The sequence below is a fragment of the Ranitomeya variabilis genome, chromosome 4 (genome assembly GCF_051348905.1).
Source record: "Ranitomeya variabilis isolate aRanVar5 chromosome 4, aRanVar5.hap1, whole genome shotgun sequence".
Classification (NCBI taxonomy): Eukaryota; Metazoa; Chordata; class Amphibia; order Anura; family Dendrobatidae; genus Ranitomeya; species Ranitomeya variabilis.
In genome coordinates this window covers 774,349,256-774,361,867 of record NC_135235.1, presented here as the reverse complement: position 1 = coordinate 774,361,867, position 12,612 = coordinate 774,349,256, and the positions used below count along the sequence as shown (strand labels likewise).

Sequence of the window (12,612 nt, the reverse complement as noted above, 5' to 3'; positions counted from 1 at the left end):
CCGCAGATTAAGTGGATTCTTCTCACTATAATATTGATTAAATACAGGGATCCTAAATGTTGTTTGAGCACAAGACTCAGAAGTGAGAGCGGATTTTTCTCAATCGGTTTATGGAAATCTTGTTGCTTTTCAACAGCCTTTGAGCCACTAATAGTGTGGGAACCTCTGTTTTTCCACTGACGGATGATGGACCTGAGTGGGGACTTGTTTTTGTGAGATGAGACTTGATATTATTTTCGCCTACATAGCAATAAGCAAGGAATGTATATGCACACAAAACAGGGATCACTAAAAAAATAAACAATTCTTTATTATGGATATTTCACGTCCTATATTAAAATTTACCTTATGATACACAGTAAAATCTTCCAAAAGCGACCACTGAATTTTCAGCAGATAGGATCTGGTTGGAAACAGATATATGCTAAGGAATATGGTTATATTATGGAGTGTCTTTCAATAATATACAAATACATTTATATTAGAACATACTAAGAACCTTAAACCTTCAGGGGGATTTCTTAGAGGAGAATTTTCGGTGTCGCTAAGAATTCTTTACCTCTTGTGGCTCAGTTAGCTCCTCCGTCCCTCAGCTTTTCAGTAATTCCCCATGCAGCGAATCTGGGTATTAGATCGGTGTTCTTGAAAGCCGATGTATTCACGATGAGAGTGCGGGTAGTAAGCACTGCCCCGGCCGGCGGCAGAACTCACCAGAGCCGGCACTTATTCCTGTCAGTGTGGAGTAAATGCGCGCTGTAGAAAATAGCCGTTCGGTTCACTGGCAGTGCAGGACCTTACGTGACGTCACGGTCATGTGATAGCACACGTGACTGGCTATGGGTAGTGCACAGGACTCTGGTGAGTTCTGCTAAACGGGTCCATGGACCCACGCGTATCGACACCTGAAGTGTCTATGCACAATTTGGTGCTGACATTGTATAGATTGCTTAGCTCACTGTGGCATGGTGCAGCTATTGTGCTGACAGCATCTATATATGGTAAATGGGGCATATTCCTCTGGTTGGTGTTACACATTGATGCCCTTTATTCCAGGGGTATTGCTTGATACGCGGACTGTCATTTATTAGGCTAACGGGTTCTCGAGTATTATACTCCTTATTTTGGAACTTGATTTTTTTCAGTCCATGTTGTGGACTATTTTAATTGTTTTTAAATAGTATGTGTTCTCTAATAAAACAGGGATCACTAAAAAATAAACAATTCTTTGTGTGCATATACTTTCCTTGCTTGTTGCTATGTTTACTATTGATATGCATTAGGTAATCCCGATTTATTTTGAGGTGGTGCCTGCTCATACATATTTACTTTATTTTCACCTATATAACATTGATTGGTTTCTTTTTATTCGATATTTGGGAGGCAGAATGAACAAACAGTTGAACACCACACACTACTGGTTCATCCTGTAAGGTTTTCTATTAGACTGTGAACTGTCATTGTCTTGGTAAATGATTAGTTTTTTACATAACTTTCCATTTTTATGGACAGTTTAAGTAGAAATGTTCAATAATATAAAACTCAAGGATATTTTGTTAAAAAAAATTGTTTATCTTAGCAGATCACTATACCAGGAGATCAGAAGGACAGCTGACATCTTCAATTTATAAATCTGATGATCTTGAGATCCTACAAGATACAACTGAAGTGATTGCTGTTACTCCAGATATATCATCATCCATTCACAGCAAAGATCTGTTATCTGATCCTATGAAACAGGTCCCATCTTCTGATTCATTACCGACTACTAAAGAAAATCAAAGTCACAAAAGAGGCATTAAAAAACAAACTGCTCCTAAAGCAAAGAAATCATTTTCATGTTCAGAATGTGGGAAATGTTTTAACCACAAATCACATTTGGTTACTCACCATAGAACTCACACAGGGGAGAAGCCTTTTTCCTGTTCAGAATGTGGGAAATGTTTTATTCAGAAATCACATTTTGTTACTCACCATAGAACTCACACAGGGGAGAAGCCTTTTTCCTGTTCAGAATGTGGGAAATGTTTTAATCAGAAATCACTTCTTGATATCCACCAGAGAACTCACACAGGGGAGAAGCCTTTCTCCTGTTCAGAATGTGGGAAATGTTTTATATGGAAATCGTCTCTTAATATCCACCAGAGGGCTCACACAGGGGAGAAGCCTTTTTCCTGTTCAGAATGTGGGAAATGTTTTAATCAGAAATCACTTCTTGATATCCACCAGAGAACTCACACAGGGGAGAAGCCTTTCTCCTGTTCAGAATGTGGGAAATGTTTTAATCAGAAATCGGTTCTTGATATCCACCAGAAAGCTCACACAGGGGAGAAGCCTTTTTCCTGTTCAGAATGTGGGAAATGTTTTATATGGAAATCGTCTCTTAATATCCACCAGAGGGCTCACACAGGGGAGAAGCCTTTTTCCTGTTCAGAATGTGGGAAATGTTTTATATGGAAATCGTCTCATGATAGCCACCAGAGGGCTCACGCAGGGAAAAAGCATTTTTCCTGTTCAGAGTGTGGGAAATGCTTTAACCAGAAATCGGTTCTTGCTAGACACCAGAGAACCCACACAGGGGAAAAGCCTTTTTCCTGTTCAGAATGTGGGAAATGTTTTACAGAGAAATCGGTTCTTGCTAGACACCAGATAACCCATACAGGGGAGAAGGCTTTTTCCTGTTTCGAATGTGGGAAATGTTTTAACAAGAAAGCTCATCTTGTTAGTCACCAGAGAACTCACACAGGACAGAAGCCTTTTTCATTTTCTTAATGTGGGAAATATTTTATTTGGAAATCAACTGTTAATAAACATCAGAGATGTCACATAGGGAAGAAGCCTTTTTTATATTCAGAATGTTGAAATTGTTTTAACCAAAATTGGATCTTATAAACGAGATCCCAATTCACCGCGCTATGCTGTGATAATAGAAAGAAAAAAAATAATACTCACTCTGTGATTGTGTTAATATGGAGCATATATCAGGAAACTCATAAGAATGAAATCCTTTTGGTGGTCACTGCCAATAAAAAATAGTATAGATCATATACGGAAATGGATAGAATTACCAGTAGTACTGCTGGCTAAAAAAATTTCAGTACTTACTACTTGATGCGAATGTCCATGAGAGACTTCTTGAACCTGGTACTGGGTTCTAGCGTCAAGGGGTTCTGCTAGTAGTGTGCTTTAATTGTGCGTATTTAGTACTTCAGGGAATAACAATATGTTATAGGATTAATGGATGTGTTCCCTATACCTAAATACTAGCCTCTGAGTATTTGAGGCTTACTGCGGTATAGGCAGAGGCAGCAATTGACACTTGAAGGTGAAGGCAGTCCAACCAGTGAGATACTGATAGAAAGCACTAGGTAAATGAGAGCGGTAATTAGAGGAAATTGCTCGTGCAGCTGAGTGCTCGAATAACCTGTGCTTATATGTGTAAGATTAGTATGAGCCCATAAGACCTTACTGCGATATAAGATACCGGCAGGGGCAGCGTGTAATAATTGTAGGTGATGACAGCCCAACTAGTAGAAACGCTGATAGCAAGCACTAAATAAATTATCTAAGATAGCGGTGATTAGAGAAATACTCGCATAGAGTTAAAGGCGTAGGATTGAGTCTATCGCGCACCCGTCCTGCTTCTACGTGACGTCACAGAAGTTTTTTTCCACGCCGCAACCGTTGGCGCTGCTTGCGGCCGGAGCACGCAAGGAATCAGCGCGTCCTCAGACTGCACTGTCACTGCCAGCAAGCACCACCACGCTTAGCAGCAGCACCCAGCCGGCCCACGCAAGGAATTAGGCTCTACAAGTAAGCGCATTATAATTGCAATTCTATAACTAGCATTTAACTCTATGCGAGTATTTCACTACTAGCAGAAACCCTGACGCTAGAACCCAGTACCAGGTTCAAGAAGTCTCTCATGGACATTCGCACCAAGTAGTAAGTACTGAACATTGTTTAGCCAGCAGTACTACTGGTAATTCTATCCATTTCCGTATATGATCTATACTATTTATTATTGGCAGTGACCACCAAAAGGATTTCTTTCTTATGAGTTTCCTGATATATGCTCCATATTAACACAATCACAGAGTGAGTATTATTTTTCTCTCTCTATTATCTCAGCATAGCGCGGTGAACTGGTATCTTGTTAATTAGCCCCAAATGTTTTACAGGAACTGGCACAGAGCCTGTCACTTTCACCAGCTGCATCTGAGATTTATCAACAATCTATTTCTGAGTGGTAAGCGCCAGTGTGCACTTCTTTATTCCAAAATTGGATCTTCTTAGAAGGGTTGTCTCTTGTCATTCCTCATGTTTGCTGACAAAAGGATAAAACTAAACTTTATCAATTCCAAATGTAAAACTAAATCCATAATTCACCCCCTGAAGGTTAGTTAGGAGGTGACTAATAGAAAACATATATACCCCACATCTTAGTATATAGGGTGAGGTGACGTATAAACACTCAGGCTGGAGTCACACGCGATTTTAAAATCAGTCCGATTTTGATGCAGGAGAGTCAGACGAGTGTAATGCGTTTTTCTCTAGTCACCTTCCACGACAGCATAGGATGTTGTCTCCACGCTCTAATGGGGGACAGGAAGCACAGAGAGGTTAAAAGACCCTCCCTCCATCCAATTGCCAGTGTCTGTCCTGTCCCCTATGGGGCACGGAGAGGTTCTGGTATGCTGCGTGGCCGGCGACTGCAGTTACCTGGTATTTGTAGAGCTGGGCAGTGGTGGTCGGGGCTCTGCTTCCCTCCTCCATTCTGCTCCTGTCTCCCCTCGTGTGGATTCTGGGACCCTCCCCTGGCCCTCCTGCACCCCCGTGAGGGTAAAACGGGACGAGGACCCCCATGCCAGAGACCTCCCTGAGATCTCTGGTCTTCCTCTCGCACGCGCGCGCTGTTCTGTGACCCGGAAGTGATGTCATCAAAGGGCATGTGTCACTCCTGGGTCTTGCGTTCCACCGCTGGAACGCATGTACTTCCAGGTTTCGGCCCTCTTCCGCATCTGGACCTCCGAACGGCGTACAAAGTACGTGAAAGTCAGTGGACGCCTGCTCTGGACCCAGGGAGGGAGAGGGGGAATGATTGTGGTGCAGTGGGCAGGGTTTATTCTTATGTAAACCTGCCAGAAGACACCCTCAGGTAAGGCTTATCCCCTACACTATGGAGGGTGCTTCCGCCTCTGGCACTGCTTCTGCAGAACTCAGCGCTGCCCCAGTAAGTCCTGGAAGTGGGGGGGTCCTAATCGGGTTCCTCTTTTCTTGTATTACTCTCCCCTCTGTAAGGCAGTGACCAGTGTCATATGCGAGGGTCGCTATGTATCCCCCAGGATGTGCTTAGAAGCATATTAGATCCGCTGGCGTGCCCTCTGCACACAGCAGGTTTGCCTGTGAGACACACAGGGAAGAATAAAAGTGAGTGTGAACTGGATCAAGTTATTTGACCCAGAAATTAATCAGGAAAACCCGGTATGGGCTTTTATTTTTGAAACGGACTGCAGGAAGGTAGTGGGGCCGGTCCGATTCCTCCAGCCCAGATCTTATAATAATAATAATAATAATAATCTTTATTTATATAGCGCCAACATATTCAGCAGCACTTTACAATTAAGCGGGGACATGTACAGACAAATTCAGTACAAGTTAAGACAATTTAAACAGTGACATTAGGAGTGAGGTCCCTGCTCGCAAGCTTACAATCTACAAGGAAATGGGGGGACACAATAGGTGAAAAGTGCTTGTTATTTCAGGTCTGGCAATTATAATTAGTGTTGAGCATTCCGATACCGCAAGTATCGGGTATCGGCCGATATTTGCTCTATCGGAATTCCGATACCGAGATCCGATACTTTTGTGGTATCGGGAATCGGAAGTTCCCAGTGTATGGTTCCCAGGGTCTGAAGGAGAGGAAACTCTCCTTCAGGCCCTGGGATCCATATTACTGTGTAAAATAAAGAATTAAAATAAAAAATATTGATATACTCACCTCTCCGGAGGCCCCTGGACATCACCACTGGTAACCGGCAGCCTTCTTTGCTTAAAATGAGCGCGTTCAGCACCTTGCATGACGTCACGGCTTCTGATTGGTCGCGTGCCGCTCATGTGACCGCCACACGACCAATCACAAGCCGTGACGTAATTCTCAGGTCCTAAATTCCTAATTCTAGGAATTCCAGGATTTCCAAGCTAAAAGGTGAGATCCTTGCCCGACAGGGGGTTAACCCCTTAGTGACTGAGCCAAATTTTTGAAATCTGTCCAGTGTCACTTTATGTGGTAATAACTCTGCAATGCTTCAACATATCCCAGTGATTTTGAGATTGTTTTTTCATGACACTTTACACTTTATAATAATTGTAAATTTAGGTCAATATGTTTTGTGTTTATTCATAAAAAATCTCAAAAATCTGAGAAAAATGTTAAAAAATTAGCAATTTTCTAAGTTTGAATGATTATCCCTTTAATCCAGATGGTCATACCACAGCAAACCATTAATAAATAACATTTCCCACATGTCGGCTTTACATCAGCACCATTTGTAAAATGTTATTTTATTTTGTTAGCATTTTAGGAGGTTTAAAATGTAGCACCAATTTTTCATTTTTTCAAGGAAATTTACAAAAATTTTTTTTTTTAGGGACTTATCCATGTTTGAAGTGACTTTAGGGGTCCCATATATTGGGAAACCCCCAAAGGTGATACAATTTTAAAAACAGCATTCCCTGACATATTGAAAACTGCTGTCAGGTAGTTTATTAACCCTTCAGGTGCTTTACAGGAATTAATGCAACGTGGTATGACAGAAATGAAAATGTGTATTTTTACCACCTACCATTTTTACCATGCCTTTAACTTCTGAACAGATTATTAGAGCTGTCAGACTGTAAGGCCGCTATTTGGTCGTGAATTACCATGGCAAACATCAGGACCACAAAATCATGATCTGAGGGCACCAGTTTGGATAAAGAGGAGCCCCCACACTCTGGTAACCATTTATAATGATGTAGTCACTATTGACAACAGCATCTAAGGGGTTAAACAGATTTGGAAGGTGCAAATACTGATCGTGGCTGATGCAGCAAGTTGTCAGCTATAGTGCACAACCAACAGCTGCAGGATTGTCACCTGTATGGTGATGCTATTCTCTTACATCTCAGGTCAGTTAAAAGACGTATTGGCTGTCATTAAGGGGTTAATACTTACATGAGAGCCCAACGGGTGTTTTCTTGGACTTTTGTGGAAACCCAGCCTGCCCAGTCTCAGGTTAGTTAGAGGTGCCTCCTTTGCTAAATCCTAATTTCAGTCTGTGTATGTTATTTCCCTCTCCTCTCACAGTCAATATTTGTGGGGGGCTGTCTATCCTTTTGGGATTTTCTCTGAGGCAAGTTAGTTTTCCATTTCTATCTTTAGGGGTATTTAGTCCTCCGGCTGTGTCGAGGTGTCTAGGGAGTGTCAGGTACATCCCACAGCTACTTCTAGTTGCGGTGTTAAGTTCAGGGTCTGCGGTCAGTACAGGTACCACCTTCTCCAGAGTACGTCTCATGCTGCTCCTAGGCCACCAGATCATAACAGTGGTGGTCGACCGACTGGTGAGGGCTCTGCCAGCAGCCATACAACGTTGGGTGGGTCAAGGGGATCCGGGTACCCTAGACCAGGTTGTAGGTCTAATAGAGCGATATAAGGCCACCCAGGACTTTATACGGGACACTGCTCTGCTTCGGCTGTCACGTAAGGCTCCGCCAGCTCAGGGGTCTGAGAAAAGTCCACGACCCTCCACTGGGACAAAACTGGACCGAGCCCGTGCTGAGGGGAGGTCTCGGAAAGAGAGTGACCACAGACCTGTGTCCCCTAAACTGGCCCCAAGGTTACCTCGTGCCACAGTCATTACGTGTTGGCGATGCCAACAACCTGGACATGTGGTTGCCAATTGCCCCCTAAAACAACCCATGGACTGCGGGTATACCCGCCGGGTGTCTATGTATGCCCAGCCAGTCTGCATTGCCACTACAGACCCTGCCGGTACCGAACCTCAGCTGTGCAGAGTACTCGTTAACGGGTACCAGACGGATGCTCTCTTGGACTCGGAGCTTGGTGACCCTGGTACACGGGTCCCTGGTTGCTGGGGACAGTCCTAATGGACGGAAGATGGGGTAGTGTGCATACATGGGGACCTCTGAGAGTACCCGACTGCGGAGGTCACGTTCTCCACCCCATGAGTAGACAAAACGTGGTGGGAGTGGTAAAGACTCTTCTGTATGGGACTGTGATGGGTAGAGACTTGCCCCTGTTCTGGTCCCTCTGGGAGACCAAAGTTAACCCTCTCAGGGTAAAAATCATTCCGGGTGCAGAACCCGAAGATCCCGAGTCAGGGATACCAGCCATAGGGGTCGCCACCATAGGGACAGTGTGTAATCCCGACAGGTTTCCCCTAGAGGTATTGGCAGGAGAAGTGGAGGAGAATCCACCAATTCCTGAGCTGGAGGTGTCACCTGGTAAGTTCGGGACTGCCCAGCTCCAGGATCCCACTCTGACCCGGGCAAGGGAAAGAGTAATTGAGGTGAATGGGGTGGCACAACAACCTGGTGCAGAAAAGGAGTTTCCCCGGATGATGATCAACCAGGAGTTACTGTACAGGGTTGATAAAATCCGGGATGAGGTGGTGGAACAACTGGTAGTGCCCCAACCCTATCGTCGGTCGGTGCTCGACATGGCTCACACTCACATGTTGGGGGGGCACATGTGAGTTGTGATTCCTTGCTTGTGCTCTCTGTGCGGTACTGCGACCCTGTGACGTAACAGGGTTCGCTTTCTTCATACAGGGTGAAGTTAACCCATGTGTGTATCCTCATTGTACCGCCATATAGTCCGTCATTACTTAGCAGCAGGTTCCATCTCTGTACGGTGGACCCCGGGCTGCGAACGCACCTTATTCTATCTATTTAATTATTTGGTGCATTCCGCTAGCCCTAACAATAAGTAGATGGACAGTATTATAATTAGAAATACATAAGTCTCATATATATAGTTATGCGATTGTTGATAGCGTCATCAGCCACTTGAATAGGTGATCAGATAAAAGATGAGTCCATACTTCCAACGTCCATAGTAGATGTAAAGTGGACCACAAAATAAGTCCCACTGCAAACATTATAAGCAAAATAAAAAAATATATATATTAAAAACAATTAAAATATAACTAAAACAAAAACAACAACCACCATAATTGGGAACACATAATAGGAATCCCAGGAGAGCGGAAACACATTAGGGGTTAATCCCATATTACAATAAATCATAAAAAGGATGCAAATGACAATGACTCATTTAGACCCCTAGGGGTCACGGTATCCAATAACACAATCCATTTGGCTTCTACTTGGGCCAGAGTTTTTTTTAAATAATCACCCCCCGATCCCTAAATGGATGATATCAATCCCTCTCACCCTGAACGAAGATGGTTCACTATTATGGTGCTGTCTAAAATGACGTGGGATCGTTTTGAGGAGGGTAATATCGGTCGCTGTCTTGGCCGCACAAATGTCCTGCACTTGCTCACGCACACGTACTCTCAATTCTCTCGATGTAAGTCCTATGTAGATTTTAGAACACCCGCAAGTCGCATAATAGATGACATCCGTGCTACTGCACGATATCCGATGTCTGATATTAAATTGTTTCTTACCATCGGAAGAGCTAAACGTGGTACAACGTAGGACATTTGTGCAGGCAAGACAGCGACCGCATGGTATGGAACCAAGTGTTGGACCTCTGGAGCCAAATGGATGGTTAGAAGTAGGAATATAATGACTACTCACTAGGAGGTCTTTCGAGATTTTTCGATCTCCTTGCAGTCATAGAGGGATAATCGCCAAGAGTTACTCCCAGGGAGGGTTCAGTACTCAAAATAGGCCAATGTTTTTTTAAGGATCTGCCTCATATCCTCCCATTCATTGTTCAACGTAGATATAAACCTTATAGGTCAGTGTTTCACTATACTTGGTCGAGCTCTGGAAGGTTTCAAAAGATTGCCCCGTGGAGTTGCCCTCGCTCTCTGATATCCCTCCCTGATGCACCGGTTAGAATAACCACATGCAGCAAACCGGGATTTTAAATCAGAGGTCCGTTTTTCAAATTTGGCATCAGATGAACAGATCCACCTCATCCTAAGGAACTGTCTGACCGGGACACCCTAATTGTGGAAGGATTGTGAGCAGAGGACGCATAAATCAGTGCGTTCACAGATGTCGGTTTACGATATGTCCAGCATGGTCAACCTCAAAACTAATGTCCAAAAAGTTGACCTTCCTGACATCATATGTATATGTACGATGGATGTTTAAAGAGTTCTGATTCAGCGTCCTCTATTAAACATTTGTTAACATATCCAATAAAATTTAGGTATATTTTTATTTATTTTTCAATTTTTAAAATGACCAATACCACATAAAGGGGACAAATACCACCGCACCATGACCAGACACCATATTACCACCACATAGTGACCACATAATAGCATATACAAGGAACAAATACCACCACACCATGTCCAGATCACATATTACCACCATAAGATCACCAATAATACCACATACAGGGAACAAACACCACCACACCATGACCAGACCACATATTACCACCACATAGTGACCAAATAATAGCACATACAAGGAACAAATACCACCACACCATGGCCAGACCACATATTACCACTACATAGTGACCAAATAATAGCACATACAAAGAACAAATACGGCCGACGTTCCCGACGCTAGTGTGGTCTCCGCCGCACAACGGGGGCAGCGGATGCATTTTTCCCACGCATCCGCTGCCCCATTGTGAGGTGCGGGGAGGTGGGGGCGGAGTTCCGGCCGCGCATGCGCGGTCGGAAAAAGTGGACCGTCGGGAGCAAAAAACGTTACATGTAAGGTTTTTTTCTCCCGACGGTCCACTACCACACGCCCAAGCATCGCAAAACGGACGCGACGTTTGGCAATGCGTCGCAAATGCGTCGCTAATGTTAGTCTATGACGAAAAAACGTATCCAGCAAGAACTTTTGCTGGATGCGTATTTTCGGCAAAATGACGCATTTGCAACGTATTGCAGTTAACGCTAGTGTGAAAGTAGCCTAAAGCGGCTCTGTCCCGCACCTCCCCCCTGCTCTCGCCTTCTGTCCCGGGGTTATTTTGGCTTTCTCTTAAAGGGAACCTGTCACCCCGTTTTTTCCGTATGAGATAAAAATACTGCTAAATAGGGCCTGAGCTGTGCATTGCAATAGTGTATTTTGTGGACCCCGATTCCCCACCTATGCTGCCGAAATACGTTACCAAAGTAGTCGTTTTCGCCTGTCAATCAGGCTGGTCTGGTCAGATGGGCGTGGTGTCTTCCCCCAGATCTTGCTTAGTTTTCCGTTGGTGGCGTAGTGGTGTGCGCATGCCCAAGGTCCCGAATCCACTGCACAGGGGAGTGAAAATAGCGTGATGTGCGACATTTCATTGGTGATCGGTGGGGGCGGCCATCTTCCTTTGGCCGCGCGTGCGCAGAAGCGGCGCTCTGCTGGCCGCGGCTTCAGGAAAATGACCGCAGGATGCCGCGCGTGCCCAGATGGAGATCGCGGCGGCCATTTTCCTGAAGCAGAGATGCGACACCTCGTACACACACGACTCCGCTCCGTACACCTCATGCACACCCGGCTCCGCTCCGTACACCTCATGCACACCCGGCTCCGCTCCGTACACCTCATGCACACCCGGCTCCGCTCCGTACACCTCATGCACACCCGGCTCCGCTCCGTACACCTCATGCACACCCGGCTCCGCTCCGTACACCTCATACACACCCGGCTCCGCTCCGTACACCTCATACACACCCGGCTCCGCTCCGTACACCTCATACACACCCGGCTCCGCTCCGTACACCTCATACACACCCGGCTCCGCTCCGTACACCTCATACACACCCGGCTCCGCTCCATACACCTCATGCACACCCAGCTCTGCTCCGTACACCTCATGCACACCCAGCTCTGCTCCGTACACCTCATACACACACGGCTCCGCTCCGTACACCTCATACACACCCGGCTCCGCTCCGTACACCTCATACACACATGGCTCCGCTCTGTACACCTCATACACACACTGCTCTGCTACATCCACCCAAACCCCTCCTGACCTCACACAAAAGCTTACCCTCCTCCAGCATGATGACAACCAGCACTGCACTACTGTCCTGCACTACACGGAAGCCCTTGATCATGTGACTCCGACTCCTCCCCTCCTGTGACCTCATCACAGGTCCTGTGCGCACAGAGCAGTGGCAGCTATAGTAGTGGTGTGCGGCTCTCTGCGGTGGAGGGGCTCTGCTGCGGGTCAAGTGCAGTCCCACCCGTGATCGCGAGTGCACGCGCAGCAGGGCCTGTAAGGAAGAATTATTTAAAGGGCCGGCGGCCCATTTTGTAGCTTAGAGTTCTTAGGAGCCCGCCCAGTCTGCTGGACTGGGTGGGCCCCTAAGCACTGCGGGCCCCGTCGCAATTGCGACCCCTGCGACCGCGGTAGTTACGCCCCTGGCTGTCAGCCTCCAACTGGCTGGTGGCTTTAACCAC

At 45.6% G+C, this 12,612-nt stretch overlaps 1 protein-coding gene across 1 annotated transcript in view; it reads left to right on the top strand.

The window, feature by feature from the left end:
• LOC143766969 (uncharacterized) overlaps positions 1–2,855 on the top strand; it is a 52,532-nt gene extending 49,677 nt beyond the window's left edge. The window contains exon 7 of the mRNA XM_077254994.1: positions 1,577–2,855. Coding sequence (XP_077111109.1) covers positions 1,577–2,769 — 1,193 coding nt within the window. The 3' untranslated portion in view covers positions 2,770–2,855. The remainder of the gene's footprint in view (positions 1–1,576) is intronic.
• The last annotated feature ends 9,757 nt before the right edge of the window (positions 2,856–12,612 follow it).